General features: G+C 42.2%; 1 protein-coding gene across 1 annotated transcript in view; it reads right to left on the bottom strand.

The window, feature by feature from the left end:
- Nucleotides 1-16,843, bottom strand: part of CFI (complement factor I) — a 74,864-nt gene that overhangs the window by 5,384 nt on the left and 52,637 nt on the right. The window contains exons 7-12 of the mRNA XM_073602482.1: nucleotides 11,049-11,117; nucleotides 7,535-7,573; nucleotides 7,045-7,080; nucleotides 6,570-6,605; nucleotides 3,757-3,866; nucleotides 988-1,091 (exon numbers count right to left, since the gene is read on the bottom strand). Of these exons, the coding sequence (XP_073458583.1) occupies nucleotides 988-1,091; nucleotides 3,757-3,866; nucleotides 6,570-6,605; nucleotides 7,045-7,080; nucleotides 7,535-7,573; nucleotides 11,049-11,117 (394 nt within the window). The remainder of the gene's footprint in view (nucleotides 1-987; nucleotides 1,092-3,756; nucleotides 3,867-6,569; nucleotides 6,606-7,044; nucleotides 7,081-7,534; nucleotides 7,574-11,048; nucleotides 11,118-16,843) is intronic.

Here is a 16,843-nt window from a genome sequence, read left to right as displayed (position 1 = left end):
TGGATAGGGGAGGTGGCGATGGACGGGGGGGGGCAGCGCCCGTGCGCCCTAATGGATGGGCCACCCCTGGTTGTGGATCTGACAAATTGCTAAATTTTTGTGAACAATAACAAGCATTTCCAATAAAATACTTGTTATCTACCTTGGGAGATGACAACTTAGTTGTATTATTTAATTTCCTAAAAAATACAGAATATTTGTTCATAATATTTCACATTACCTTTTAGGCCAGGTTCACACTATTGCGGGTGGTTGCAGGTGCGGGAATCGTACCCGTTACCGCACCAGCAACCACCTACAGCCAACACACGCTGGGCTACCATTTATTTTTAATGGCACCCTCTCGCATCTAAAAACGCAGCGTGTTTGCTGGTGTGGGAACCGCTGGGAAATCTTATGATGAAAAAGCACCATGCCATTTCCAGGCCACTGGGTTTTGAAAATGGTACGGGAACCCTTTTTCTGCATGAAACAAGAGCCCAGCAACCTATTCAAATGAATGGGCTTCTGTGCCCATGCAAATGCGGATTACAGAGCCACAATAGTGTGAGCCAGGCCTTAACAGCAACTGGCCATTTGCTTAGCCAGGTTGGGAAAATGAGCAAGTCTGCCAAGAATTACATGTGGAATAATATTTATAATTTATAATTTTTTATAGTAATAATAATGATGATAATCATATTTGTTTTTAATAGAGGATAATGTCGGAACTAACCAGGAGACCTGTTCTGTATTATTTCATAAAAAGGACCCAACACGTACTGTGTTTGGGGTGCCTTTCAGAATAAATGGCACCCAAACATGTTTTGTGTATTTTACTGCAATTTTACCACTACTTGGAATTTTCTGCAGAATTATGGTGATTCTGCACGTGATTGCAAATCGCCAAGTGTGAATAGGGCAGTAAGGATAAGATACAGTAATAAGATAAGATGTCTCTTGCTATGTAATACAGTTACTTCAATAATCTAGAGAACATGTTTATACCTGACACAATGGGCAGCTGTCAGTACCCAGCAGCCACCAATGTAAATTCCACCACAGTTAACCTTGGTCCCATCTTTAATTGCAACTTGCCAGGGAAACTGATTCTAAAAAAAAATAAAAAATTAAGCATGAAATAACATTTCTGGATAATTCAGTTTTACGCAAAAACAGTAAAACAAAATGACTACACCATTAACAAATTAGTACAACAAACAAATACCATTTAAAAAGGCTTTCAAGCAAAAAGTGGAAATCTACAGCTCTACTAATAGAAAAATATTAGAAAAAATAGCCTGAAAAAAGAAAACTATTTCAACCAAAATTATCTAAAATACTGCTATATGTTAAGTTTTTTTATACTTTAACCACTTGCCGACCAGCCGCCGCAGATATACTGTGGCAGGGTGGCTCTATTGTGTGAATCGACATACCAGTATGGCGCTTCGTGTAATAGCTATAGCAGGCATGCGCCCACGTCGTTGGAGCCGATGCGCATGGCCGGCGGCCACGATGTCCGCCGGCCACCCGCGATTGCTCCACAGAGAGCCAGAATGGGTAACTGCCAGTGTAAACAAAGCAGATGCCCGTTCTGTCAGGGGAGAAGAGAGAAATCGTCTGTTCCTAGTGATCAGGAACAGCAGTCTCTCTCTAATCCCAGTCAGTCCACTCCCCGCACAGTGAGAAACATCTCCCTAGGACACACTTAACCCCCTGATCGCCCCCTAGTGTTAACCCCTTCCATGCCAGTGTCATTTATACAGTAATCAGTGGCTATTTTTAGCTCTGATCACTGTAATAATGTCACTGGTCCCAAAAAAGTGTCAAAAGTGTCCGATCTGTCCGCCGCAATGTCGCAGTCCCACAAAAAAAAAAAATCGCTGATCACGCCACTACTAGTGAAAAAAAATAAAAAAAATAAAAATGGCATAAATCTATCCCCTATTTTGTAGACACTATAACTTTTGCGCAAACCAATCAATATACGCTTTTATCAAAAATATGTAGCAGAATACATATTAGCCTAAATTGATGAATAAATTTGTTTTTTATATATTTTTTTTGGATATGTGTTATAGCAGAAAGTAAAAAATAAAAAACAGCAGAGGTGATAAAATACCACCAAAAGTAAGCTCTATTTATGGGAAAGAAAGGACATCATTTATTTGGGTACAGCCTCACACGCCCGCGCAATTGTCGGTTAAAGTAACGCAAAAAATGGCCTGGTCATTAAGGGGGTAAATCCTTCCGGGGCTGAAGTGGTTAAGTACAAGCCATAGCTGCTGCTAAGGAATCTGGCCACCATTTGGAGCAGCTACATGACACAAGGACAAGGCTTGGCAATTCCACAATCTAAACAAATAGAAGAAATGTGTCAGTGCTAAGTTAAATACTGATTGTAAGATGTATCTGCCTTGCGGTTACCAATTAATGTTCCAAAGAGAATGTTCTTTGACCATACATTTTAAATATGTGTAGAAACTCCTGGATGTGCACAATAGTGTTTGTGGTCATTTCAAGCAGACAAAAGTATCAAAAGTGTCTACATCATAATCAATGTCTGAATGTCTTGCTATAATTAAATAGTTATTGGGTGCAGGGACCTGCGCTAATTATTGGGATTCCCTTATTTATAAAATGTAGGGGCTCTTTGTTCCACATACTTTATAATTTATATAACAGTTTAGATATAGTTATGTTCCTTTAACTACTCTCCACATCTGGCTTGAATAAATGTGAATGATCTGGACATCTGTAACCCAAGGTGAACATCTGGATTGTGCTAATAAAACTGAGCTTAGAAAGACTATACATGTTTCTTATACGGCTATCTTTTAAATCCCACCTATTTGGTATTATAGCGATGAGTCAATGAGTTTGCCTGAGCTCCGTAAATGTAATGGTTAGCAGCAGACTCCGTCCAAAATTATGTTCTGCTTTGTGGATCTGTGACATCTGGCTATAGATCTTAGTAACCACACAGTGGGGTTTATTTACTAAAGCTGGAGAGTGCAAAATCAGGCTCACTTCTTCATAGAAACCAATCAGCTTCCAGGTTTTATTGCCAAACCCTAAGAGCCCATTCACACAGAGGCAACACGACTTCCAGCACGACTTTGGGAGGCAACTTGGACACGACTTGAGTATGAATCACACCACGACTTGGGGCAACTTACAACACAGGTTGAAATCGCCTCCAGGACAGGGAACTTTACAAGTGGCCAATCAGAGCTTATCAGCTGTGTGTGAGAAGAAGGGGGCTGGCTGTTTAGTGGAGGAAATTACTTTCTGTTTCCTTTCTGCTTCCTGTAAAGTTGCCTCAGTATGAACAGTGATCAGACTTGGAGGCAACTTCCATTGAAATCAATGGGTACAAGTTGCCTTCAAGTCGGATTGAAGTAGTACAGGAACCTTTTCTGAAGTCGGAGCGACTGCAGTAGTGTGCATTAAGACAGATCCATTCACTTACATTGATTTTTTCATGTAGCGCGACTTGAGGCGACTAGGGGCGACTTGGGGCGACTTGAAGTTGGATCCAAAGTTGCCCCTGTGTGAATGGGCTCTAACTGAACCAAAAGCTGATTGGCTACCATGCACAGCTGCACCAGATTCTAAGTGCTCCAGCTTTGGTAAATCTACCCCAAAGAGTTGGGCAGTTTTTTCTGACTTTAGACTGTAGTTTCCGTTAATACCATTTTCTACTTGAAAACAACTATTGGGTTTGTATTGTGTATACATGTGAGCGAACCATCAAAACTTTATTTTAGTTACCTCTTTTGCTTTTGTCCCTCCAACGATTCTCTTGAATCTCTTTATGTCAGGTTGTTTTACCGGAATACCACAAGACACGCTGCTAATACTTTCTTTTATAAGCTTTAGCTCTTTATGGATGAGGAAAAAATGAATAATGCAGGTTTTAAGACATAAAATGAACTTGAAAATATCAATTACAGTAAATGCAGATGCATTCTGTTACAAATAGGTGACTAGTGACTTTGTTTTTGGACAGTCACTATATATATATATATATATATATATATATATACAATTTTGCTCATAAGTTTACATACCCTGGCAGAATTTAGGATTTCTTGGACATTTTTCTGAGAATATGAATGATAACACAAAAACTTTTCTTTCACTCATGATTAGTGTTTGGCTGACGCCATTTAAACAATCAACTGTGCTTATTCTTTTTAAATCATAATGAAAACAGAAACTACCCAAATGACCCTGATCAAAATTTTACATACCCCAGTACTTAATACAATACTTAATATAAAGTGTATTGCCCCATTTAACATCAATAACAGCTTTTGTGGTATTTGTGGATGAGGCTCTTTATCTTCTCAGATGGTAAAGCTGCCCATTCCTCTTGGCAAAAAGCCTCCAGTTCCTGTAAAATCTTGGTCTGTCTTGCATGAACTGCACGTTTGAGATCTCCCCAGAGTGGCTCAATGATATTGAGGTCAGGAGACTGAGATGGCCACTCCAGAACCTTCACTTTATTCTGTTGTAGCCAATGACAGTTCGACTTGGCCTTGTGTTTTGGATGATTGTCATGTTGGAATGTCCAAGTATGTCCCATGCGCAGCTTCCTGGCTGATGAATGCAAATGTTCCTCCAGTATTTTTTGATAACATACTGCATTCATCTTGCCATCAATTTTGACCAAAATTTCCTGTGCCTTTGTAGCTCACACATCCCCAAAACATCAGCGATCCACCTCCATGTTTCACAGTAGGAATGGTGTACCTTTCATCATAGGCCATGTTGACTGCTCTCCAAATTAAGTGTTTATGGTTGTGGCCAAAAGCTCAATTTTGGTCTCATCACCCCAAATGACTGTGTCAGAAGGTTTGCGACTTGTCTCTGTGCTGTTTGGCGTATTGTAAGCGGGATACTTTGTGGCATTTGCATAGTAATGGCTTTCTTCTGGCGACTCGACCACGCAGCCTCCTTATTGTGCATCTTATAAGACCCACACCACATGTTGTCAGAGGACGTCTTCTGCCTCAGCTCACCGGGACCCGGCGTACATACGCAGTGGACTGGCGCTTCGGCGCACACCCGTACGCAGCCCAATGGTGCGGTGCGTGCGGGTGCACAATGGTCCCCGTTGTGGCACTGTGGTGGGCTACTTTAGACGGCTCCAGCGCCCAGTCGGGTTGCTGGTTTGTCGTCAGCTTCCCGTAGTTCCTGTTTGCTGTGTACTCTGCTGATCACCTGTCTGACCCGGATTGCTATTCTTGACTTCGCCACCTCTCTCCTCGATCTGACCCTCGGCTATCCAAACTGACTCTGCTTAATCTGATTTCCTGTGCTTGACCCCTGGCTATCCGAACGGACTCTGCTTGATCTGATTACCTGTGCTTGACCCCTGGCTATCCAAACGGACTCTGCTTGATCTGATTACCTGTGCTTGACCCCTGGTTATCCAAATGGACTCTGCTTGATCTGATTACTTGTGCTTGACCCTCGGCTTACTCTAACGGACTCTGCTTTCATCTACATACCTGTGTTGGCCCCTGGCCTGCCTTATGGATTTGCCTGTCTGCTCACCTGGTTTGACCCCTGGCTAGTTTCACGGACTTCCTGTTTATTCCGCACTTGATCCTCTGACTCAGTATTAGTACCTCCAGTCAGCTCTTGGAAATCACCACCTTGCATACAGTCCTTCTAACCTCTGGAAAACTCACCTGCTGGTGGCACGTGCCTCTGCGTGCCCCCTGCTCCCTGTATCATCTCCGCGGGACAGGGTGCGCGTGGTCGTAAGGGCGAGCCGCTCTCGGCATCTTGGCCTCGGTAAGTACTAGTCGTGACACATGTTTTCAGAGAGTCCTGTATTTCACTTGAAGTTATTTATGGGTTTTTCTTTGCATCCCAAACAATTTCCTGGCAGTTGTGGCGGAAATTTTAGTTGGTCTACCTATCCGTGGTTTGGTTTCAACAGAACCCCTCATTTTCCACTTCTTGATTAGAGTTTGAACACTGCTGATTGACATTCTCAATTCCTTGGATATCTTTTTATATCCCTTTCCTGTTTTATACAGTTCAACTACCTTTTCCCACAGATCCTTTGACAATTCTTTTGCTTTCCCCATAACTCAGAATCCAGAAGAGTCAGTGCAGCACTGGATGAAAGATTCAAGGGTCTGTCAGGGGTCTCAGGAAACTCATTGACCTTTTATACACACACACTAATTACAAGCAAACTGATCCCAGGTGAGGATGGTTACCTTTAATAGCCATTCAAACCCCTTTGTGTCAACTTGTGTGCATGTTATCAGGCCAAAATCATCAGGTTATGTAAACTTTTGATCAGGGTCATTTGGGTAGTTTCTGTTGTGATTATGATTTAAAAAGAGTAAATACAGTTGATTGATAATAAATGGCTTCAGCCAAACACTAACCATGAGTGAAAGAAATGTTTTTGTGTTATCATTCATGTTCTCTGAAAAATGGCCAAGAAATCATAAATTCTGCCAGGATATGTAAACGTATGAGCAAAACTGTATATATAGATACTGTATATCTACATACTGTACATATAAAATCTTATACATCATATACAATTCACTCACCTGCTTCAATGTCAAAATTTACTGCATTAATAAGATCTGCACAGAAAAAAGAATCAGTTACCACAAGACAAAGATATGAGAAAAAATAACCCTTCTTTTTGCTTTTTTTCCATTTAGGCCTCTTGCAGGTACCAGAATATAATATCCCCTGTGTGCTGCAGTTTATTTACATATTGCATGGGGCTCCCAATTCCTCGTTTCTTCAATTGCAGGTTCATTTTTTTTTTAAACAAGACAGTTTTTATTAGGAAAAAAGTTTAAGTTTACAAAAAAGCAGGCCTAAAACAAAGGCAATAAAATAAACTAAGTAACAATAGAACGAATACAGAGCTGGACAATATTATACTGTATATTTAGATTATGCATACATATGTTCATCCATCTTGTATACAATAAAATGGTAATGCTCAACTGCAGGTTCATTTAGCAAAGCATGCTTAGTCCTTCTTCCAATGCCAGAGAGGTATTTACCTACCTGTTTTCTTGTCCTGGTCCTGTGGGACTTGTGGTGCTGAAAACCAGTAAAAAAAAAAATGTGTGAAACGGTTGTTCTCACCTGTAACCTTTCTATAATCCTTAAGTATATGTAAACCAAATAACTAAAATGTCATATGATGCTAATGGACATTCAAAAGGTATTTCAATATTTTTAAATCTGAAGCTTTCATTTAAATAATATCTGGTGAAAACTAGCATTACTTCCGTAAACAATTTTAATGAGAGGAAAGAACTAAAATTTATTTTTTAGGCCCACAATTTTAGTTGTATTGGTTTTTAATAAACTATCTGATCTTCCAAGTGATATCAGAATAATGCCAGCTACAGATAGCAACTGCATTTATTGCAAAGTGTCTGCATTTTTTCTTATCATAAGTAAGATTACACGAAACCACCAGTTGTACATATTGCATTATATAAAAAAATACAGCCAAGTACATATCATTTTTGATGAAAAGTATCATTACCATCATCATCGTTATTGTTATTGTTTTCTGATCTTTCCCCTAAGGTAAAGAAACAAAAAGTTAGAAAAACATTAGCCTTTCAAGGCTAATCTTGGTACCTAGCACAGAGAAAAAAAAAAAGTATGATGTGAGGACCACACTGGAAACACAGACTGTAATTTTAGCTTATGAAAAGTGAAAAGAAAATAGAACAGTTACAGAGGCTAACCAATCAAGTAAAGGACTTGAGCAGGTGGCCTATTATAAGGCCAATGGAGCACTGCTCACATTGGACTCAGGAGCAGAGCAACGTATCAGAACATGATGTATTTATATTCAGGATTGAACTTGAAGGGACCACTGCTTGTTGTGTATAATTAACTCTTTAAGCAAATGGGTTGGGTTTAATAAACCCTGTAAGCAAGCAAGACTTTGACGGCCTCTCAAATGAACACCAGCTAACAGCCAGGAACTCAGCTGGTCGATGCTGGTAACAGTTTCATTCTACTTTATTTGCATTATAGTTTGTAAACCTTCCCCTGAATTTGTTAAATGCTGTACTTAGTATGGACCAACTGTTTTCTTAACAAAAACACTGATAAAACTCAGCCTAATTTTTCTCTGTGGTAAAAGTCAAGATATTATTTTCTGTTGGGTTGGTGGTCCGTGACTCCAAGGGAAAGATCCCTCCATTCATCATTCTATTGTTGCCATCAAGACTCTACTTTGCACTGAATGTTCTGGTTCCTTTTGCAGATGGGAAATGTATGCATTTTTTTTTTTCATGTAGATCCACAAGAGGGACAACATCATCAGCATGATGTCACCAAAATCCTAATATATTCCCCATAGGTATAAAAGAAAATTACATGTCTGCAAGAGAGAAAGATAAGTTCAGGTCAAAGCAGACTTGGTTATCACAGTAGAATCAGAGATAGGAAGAGATCTCCCCACTGGGGTTATGTGCAGCAAAGGGCTAGGGGGCAGATGAAATTGACATTATTTTATATAAGGCAGTTGTATCATTTCATATAAAATGATAATAAAAGACGTAAGGCTAAAAGCTAACCTCTGACTTACCTATGCATTTGACTGAATTCTAAAATTATATAAAGCACCATAGATGTACTTACAGCATAGCTAAAATCTTACATTGTGAAGTTAAATAATAGGGAATTGGATATCCCTGGCACTTTCTGGTAAGCAGTTGCTTAGGTTTTCTAGATGCACTTTGGAAGATTGATGTAATCAGACTTTCTGTCCCTAAACTATGCAGCGAATCCTAATGCATGGCCTGATTACATCAAGTCCCAAGAAACATCTGAATGAACTTGGTAACATTTTTCTGCTGCTAGATGTCGTCAGTTTGATGACCTCTGAGACCAGGCCCTCCTGGGTCCAACCTAGATTAACTGGACAGCGAGAGGAGAAGCAGCACAATGATGAGCTCCTTTCTCTGTCACTCTGCTTTCTCTTCCTATCAATATGCTTTTTGCCCGCACATGAACTGATTGGGTCCTTTTACTCCTTATTACTCCCACACTCTAGTTGTAGGGACTGCAAGAATCCGATACCAGGTCAAATTCATATGCTTACACTGCGTTCATTTGATAAACACATTCAATGATGTATTAATGGATACTTAGCTATGTTATGGTGATATTAAACCCTTTGTTTTTTAAAAGCACTTAGTATGCAGTTTTTTTCATCTTTTAATCCTTGCCTGTGCTCCTATTTAAATTGGTGATATGATCACTGCCCCAAGTTTCCAGTTTCAGGGTGACTCCATTCTATTGCCGCATCATATGGAGCCATCATTGCATGCAGGGCCTAGCACTGTGTCTCCCTACACTGTGTGCAGCGATAAAAAACACAAAGCCCAGTAGCTTAGGATGGTAAGGTACTCCCCTGCTACTACCTTCTCCAAGCTAACAGACTGACTGGAGACGGCACTGTCCACTATTAACTATTTCCTGTAAAGACCAGAAGTTCCGGGATGCAGTACTCAGAGAGCATAAGTCAGCAGCACTGAAAGTTGCAAACTGAAAGTGCTGGGGTAAGAAATTATAAAAAAAGTCTACTGGTTAATATTTATTGTATTGTGCTTAATGTGTTAAACTAAAACATGCTTAGGGTTTAATACTACTTTAATTTGTGTGTTTTATATATGCCCACTATTCATGTAAGTAAAGTAAATAACCAGTTAGTGAATCTTCCAAAATGCCACAATCCAATACTCAATAAAAATGTGTAAGTGGTTGTGTGAATTCTCCACAGTTCCTACAGCTAAAACACTCAGTGTTTTAGCTCATTTATGAAATATTAATAAATGTGTAAATAATTGAATATCCATAGCCTGGTTACAAATACACCTGAAAATCAGATTGTGCTTGACTATTCTTAATGAGGCCACCCATATAGCCTCCCCTAATCAACCTTTATGGTTCAACCCTCGTCTTACACACTTTTCCACCTTATTTGATACCTTACTCTGGGCCGATTGAGGCTTAAAGTACCTCCACTAGTTATACAATCATGGGGTATTTAAAACAGTTACAAAAAGAGTTCCAGGTTCCCCCAGCATGGCATTTTAAATACTTACAGCTCCGCCATGAGGCAGAGGCCCGGTTGGGACTGCGTGATGTGCAGCTATGCAACACCATACTGAAACGTGCACTGTTTTCACCTAATCACTTAAACATTTATCTCTACCTATTATGCCCTACACCCAGATAAACCATCACCACATTTGGAGAAAGCCCAAGCCAAATGGGCGGTGGATATATCAGACCTCACCCAAGAGGACTGGAAAGCAGTGTGTAACTCATACAGTAATTTCCGCCAGGGACAAGTTGATACAGTTAAGGTACTTACACCGCATATATTTTACTCCGAAAATACTTTTTCTGATGCGCAAGAGGACCTCCCCCACATGTCAGAAATGTGACACAGTACAGGGAGACTTTCTTCATATGGTATGGTCCTGTACTGAGGTCAGACCCTTTTGTTCAGCAATAACTGCCTTTATCTTGGAAGTTTTTGAGTTTCCTAACATCTGTAACACTAAATGGTGCCTTCTAGGTGTGTTTGACCCAATACAGTACAAAGTAGTAACTTTTCTATCAAAATGATGGTGAAGCAATTTTTGATGTAAAGTTGTTTTAATTCCTTTAGCTTTCTTTTGTGATCCAAAGCTGGTTGAAGGTTGTTTTTTTTTTCATTGTCAGAAAATTGACACGCTTTTAGGAAAGTTAACAATCTTGATAATATTAAAACAACATGAAACAATTAGAAAAATTATTATAGACTTAAAACGTAGTTTCCAATAATTAATTCACTACTCTACTTTTGCTAATGATGTATGGATAATGCAAGAATAGGACTTTTGGCACAAATTTTGCATTTTTTTTTAAGTGTCCATTTTTACCAAACCATCAGATGTGTAAATACACCATTATGTGAAAGTTTACTTATATATTGGTCTGCACCCACAAACACTTGTACATTTACATCTCTAGAGGAAAAGCATAATTACCTTTAAGAACATGACCTTCGCCTTCATTATTTTTACGATTTTCTGCTTCTTCTCCTTCTGATCCTTCGACTTAAAAAAAATATAAATTATTTTATAGTCTTTTTCTACATTCAATGTTGATTTTGCTTTAAACAAAGAGAAAAACAAAAACGACCCATTTCCACTTGCTCCTGTTTTTCTCTACACCAGTACTAATAACTTAGTCACACAATTTGAACCCACAAAAAAAAACCCTCTCCTCTTTTCAGTTTTGTATGGCATAAGCCAAAGTTTGACCCTGGAAAACACTTTTTTTTTTTTTTTTTTAATCAAAAGGTTTTTATTGCTCAAGAAACAGAAAATATAATCATAAATGAATCACAGTACACGTCCGTTTTTTCGGGAGCAGTGATTTTAATCATGCAAGTGAAACAATAAAAGTGTAATATTCCTTTAAATATCATGCCTGGGGGGTGTATATAGTATGCCTGTAAAGTGGCGCATTTTTTCCGTGTTTACAACAGTCCCTGCACAAAATGACATTTCTAAAGGAAAAAAAGTAATTTAAAACTGCTTGGGGCTGTAATGTAATGTTAACACCCCCCCCCCCCCCCCAGCCCATTACCAGGCCCCTCGGGTCTGGTATGGATATTAAGGTGAATAAGGTGAGCTCCACACCCAAAAAAAAAAAGGCATGGGGCCCCCAGGCCCTATATACTCTGAACAGCAGCAGTATACAGGCGGTCCCCGGGTTACAAACAAGATAGGGACTGTAGGTTTGTTCTTACATTGAATCTGTTTGTAATTTGGAACAGGTACATTTTGTAAGTGTAGCTCCAGCCAAAAAATCTATTTTTAAGCTTTTTGGATAACATAGGGAAGGGTTATTATCACCCCTGTAACATTTGTTTAGCTGTCTGTGCCCCTGTTCAGAAGATTTCACCTCACTTTCTGTCCCAATGACAATTGGATTTTGAAAATTTTGGGTTATTAGGGAAACAAGGATTGGTGATAAAGCATCAGTGGGGAGACACCTTTTTCCCATATTAACTCTTACAGGAGAGAATTTCCCTTCCTAGGGGTAGATTTCCTCTCACTTCCTGTTGTCTCCCTCCGTTTGTAAGTAGGAGTCATTTGTAAGTCAGATGTTTGAAAAATAGGGGACCGCCCGTATATATTATACAGCCTGCCCTATACACTCTGCGGAAAATTGGGCCTTAGTTGGTGGTACCAACCCTCACAGTTACTCTTGGTGGGCGCTGGAACAGGCCCTGCTGTGAAATATTAGATCAAGATCGTAATTACATGCCCCTGTTAAACAGGGGCAGAAAAATTGGGCCTTGGGCGGTGGTGGCACAACACTGTACAGCCTCACAGATACTTTTTTTGAGCGCAGGAACAGGCCCTGCTGTGAAATATTAGATCAAAAATTGTAATTACGCACCCCTGTTAAACAGAGGCAGAAAAATTGGGCCTTAGGCGGTGGTGGTGGTGGCACAACACTGTAAAGCCTCACAGATACTTTTGTTGAGCGCAGGAACAGGCCCTGCTATGAAATATTAGATCAATAATTGTAATTACGCGCCCCTGTTAAACAGGGGGAGAAAAATTGGGCATTAGGCGGTGGTGGTGGTGGTGGAACAACACTGTAAAGCCTCACAGATACTTTTGTTGAGCGCAGGAACAGGCCCTGCTGTGAAATATTAGATTAAAAATTGTAATTACGCGCCCCTGTTAAACAGGGGCAGAAAAATTGGGCCTTAGGCAGTGGTGGTGGTGTGCCACAACACTGCAACCCCTCACAGATACTCTTGTTGTGCGCAGGAACGAGCCCTGCTGTTGAATACTTGATCAAACATTGTAATTACGCGCCCCTGTTAAACAGGGGCAGAAAAATTGGGTCTTAGGTAATGGTGGTGGTGCCCTGAACCGAAAATATTCTTAGAAGCTATCATCATGAAAATTGAGGAGGAATAGGATAGTCACTCAGCATAATAGGATAGTCACTCAGCATATGCAGTCTTCAAGGGATCCCACATCCATAGAAAAATCATTCGGTTACATCAGCATCAGGTGCTTGGTAGCTGGTGATCCAAGGCTGATTCATTTTTATGAATGTGAGCCGATCAACAGAGTCTGTGGACAGGCGCACTCTGTGATCGGTTACAAAGCCTCCAGCAGCACTGAATGTGCATTCAGAAAGAGCGCTGGATGCAGGACAGGCCAGTAGCTCAATTGCATATTGAGCAAGCTCTGGCCAGTGGTCCATCCTCAAGACCCAGTAACCCAGTGGATGTTCTGGTGGAAAGGTCTCCAAGTCTGATCTTGCCCCTAGATATTCCTGCACCATGTAATTCAGATGCTGGCAATGGTTCCTGGAACCGATCAGACCTGGGCGCTGAAGACTGAAGAATTGCCTGAAGGCATCGGTCAGCCGGCCACCTTCTCCTCCGCTCTTTCCAGTAATGATCCCTCTCCTTGATACCACGAATCCTAGGGTCCTTTCGCAGGCTTTGCAGGATCAGGGAGGCCATGCAGCGTAGGTTTGCAGAGGCATTCGATCCTGAGTCCTCTGGGTCACTAAGGATCACATGATCCTCAACCACCTCCTCCCAGCTACGTACAACTCCATGGGTTTCTGGGGACTGAAAACGATCCCTTGAAGACTGCTGCTGATGCTGAGTGTTATCCTACACCTCCATGCTGACACAATCCTCCTCCTCCTCTTCTTCTTCCTGTGTGATCGGCGGGCCTGCAGGAATACTAGTATCTGGATAAAGGGGGCCTTGAGAGGTAAGGAAGTCCTCCTCTTCTTCCCGCTGTTCTGCCTCAAGTGCCCTGTCCATTATTCCACGAAGCGTGTGCTCCAACAGGAAGACAAGAGGGACAGTATAACTGATGCATGCACTGTCACTGCTCACCATCCTTGCGGCCTCCTCAAATGGTGACAGGATAGTGCATGCATCCTTCATCAGTAGCCACTGCTGTGGCGAAAAAAAGCCAAGCTCCCCTGACCCTGTCCTGGTGCCATACTCACACAGGTACTCATTGATAGCCCTCTGGTGCGTGTGCAGCCGCTGCAGCATTGCCAACGTTGAGTTCCTCCTGGTGGGCATGCCACAAATGAGGCGGTTCTTGGGCAGGTTACATTCTCTTTGAATGTCAGCCAGCCAAGCACTGGCATTATATGACCGGCGGAAATGACCACAGACTTTCCTGGCCTGCCTCAGGAGATCATGTAAGCTTGGGTACCTACTCAAGAACTGCTGCAACACCAAATTCAGGACATGAGCCCAACAGGGAACATGGGTCAAGTGTCCCTGTCGGAGGGCGGAGAGGAGGTTGGTGCCATTGTCGCATACAACCATTCCTGGCTGAAGCTGGTGTGGCATCAACCACCTCTGAGCCTGCCCCTGCAGAGCTGACAGAATCTCTGCCCCAGTGTGGCTCCTGTCCCCTAAGCAGACCAACTCAAGCACCGCATGGCATCTTTTTGCTTGAGTGCTTGCGTAGCCCCTTGAACGCCTACGGAGCCCCGCTGGTTCAGAGGTGAAATCTGCAGAAAAAGAGGCCATAGAGGAAGAAGAAGAGGAGGGGGTGGAGAAGAGAGCTGTGGCAGAATCACCACTAGCATTTTGGAGGCGTGGTGGCGGAACAAGCTCCAACAATACTGAACCCTGTCCTGCATCCTTCCCAGCTGCCAGCAGAGTTACCCAGTGCGCCGTGAAAGAAAGGTAACGTCCCTGTCCATGCCTGCTGGACCATGAGTCAGCAATAATATGCACCTTACTGCTGACCACCCTGTCCAATGAGGCCAAGACATTGCCTTCCACATGCTGGTAGAGAGCTGGAATGGCCTTCTGTGAAAAGAAATGGCGTTTGGGAACCTGCCACTGAGGTACCGCACATTCCACAAATTCACGAAAGGGGGCAGAGTCTACCAGATGAAAAGGCAGCAGTTGCAGTGCTAGCAATTTGGCCAAGCTAGCATTTAGATGCTGAGCATGTGGATGGCTGGGACTGAATTTCTTTCGACGGTTTAGCAACTAGGGTAGCAAAATTTGCTTGCTAAAATCAGATAGAGGTGTACTGATAGCAGATTGGCTGCAAGTACTTGGGACACCTATTGCTATACCTTCATTCCTCTCAGTGCAGGTTTCTGAGAGGACTGGAGGTATAGTGGGGTTGGAGAACCCAGCTGATGAGGAGCAAGGAGAGGTCCGCCTTGTTCTTTGATGTGGGTCTTTTAAGTGCTGTTGCCAATGGACTGCATAGGAGGTCATCATATGTCTGGTCAAGCATGTGGTGCCCAAGCGGCTGATGTTTTGGCCATGCTTGATACGCTTCAGACATATGTTGCAAACAGCAACGGTGCTATCTGCTACACATGTGTCAAAAAAGGCCCACACCAAAGAACTTTTCAAAATATGTGGGGAGTCAGCAGCGCCCTGCACCTGCTTTGTTCTGCGGTGTGATGCAATAGGGTGGCTGCCCTTAAGCTGCCCCCTGGAGGGCATCCTACCTCGTTGGAGATGTGCCTCCTCCTCCTCTCTTCTATCAGGCACCCAAGTTAAGTCAGTGACCGCATCATCCCCTCCCTCCTCGTCACTGGAGCAAACTTGGCAGTATGCCGCAGCTGGGGGAACATGACTGCCAGTTTCTTGACCTTCTTGGGCACCCCCTCTCTCTAGGATGATGGTGGGGCTAGGGAAGGAGTGACTGTTGACATGGAGCCGATGGAATAGGCCGCTTTGGCAGCTGCATTGGCAGGCAAACTACTCTGAGCCTGGGTGACAGAGGATGAGGAGGATGAGGACGGCTTTGTTATCCATTCCTCCAACTCTTCGGCATGTTGTGGCTCAATAATATGGCCAGCTGCAGGAAAAAAGGACAAGCGTGCCCCACGGCCACGTACCTGTGAGCATCTGCCTCTGCCTCTGCTTAGTGGCCTCCCGGACATTTTGTTTAGCAAAAAAACACTACACTGTATTGTGTACTGTGTACACCACCTCAAAAGTAGTAGCAACTGCACTAAGGGTGCACAGTACTGTGTATACCAACAGAAGTGTAATAACAACTATGGGTGCACTGTATGTATTGTGTACTGTGTATACCACCAGAAAAGTAGTAGCACTAGCAACTGCACTACGGGTGCACAGTACTGTGTACACCAACAGAAGTTTTATAACAACTATGGGTGCACTGTATGTATTGTGTACACCACCAGGAAAGTAGTAGCAACTGCACTAGGGGTGCACGGTACTGTGTACACCAACAGAAGTGTAATAACAACTATGGGTGCACTGTATGTATTGTGTACTATACCAGGAAAGTAGTAGCGACTGCACTAGGGGTTCACGGTACTATGTACACCAACAGAAGTTTAAAAACAACTATGGGTGCACTGTATGTATTGTGTACACCACCAGGAAAGTAGTAGCAACTGCACTAGGGGTGCAAGTTACTGTGTACACCAACAGAAGTTTAATAACAACTATGGGTGCACTGTATGTATTGTGTACACCACCAGGAAAGTAGTAGCAACTGCACTAGGGGTGCAAGTTACTGTGTACACCAACAGAAGTATAATAACAACTATGGGTGCACTGTATGTATTGTGTACACCACCAGGAAAGTAGTAGCAACTGCACTAGGGGTGCACGTTACTGTGTACACCAACAGAAGTATAATAACAACTATGGGTACACTGTATGTATTGTGTACACCACCAGGAAAGTAGTAGCAACTGCACTAGGGGTGCACAGTACTGTGTACACCAACAGAAGTTTTATAACAACTATGGGTGCACTGTATGT

The sequence above is a fragment of the Aquarana catesbeiana genome, linkage group LG01, assembly GCF_042186555.1.
Source record: "Aquarana catesbeiana isolate 2022-GZ linkage group LG01, ASM4218655v1, whole genome shotgun sequence".
In the NCBI taxonomy this organism is placed as follows: Eukaryota; Metazoa; Chordata; class Amphibia; order Anura; family Ranidae; genus Aquarana; species Aquarana catesbeiana.
Note: the sequence above shows the minus strand (reverse complement) of the source record. Positions and strands in the feature narration are given on the sequence as shown.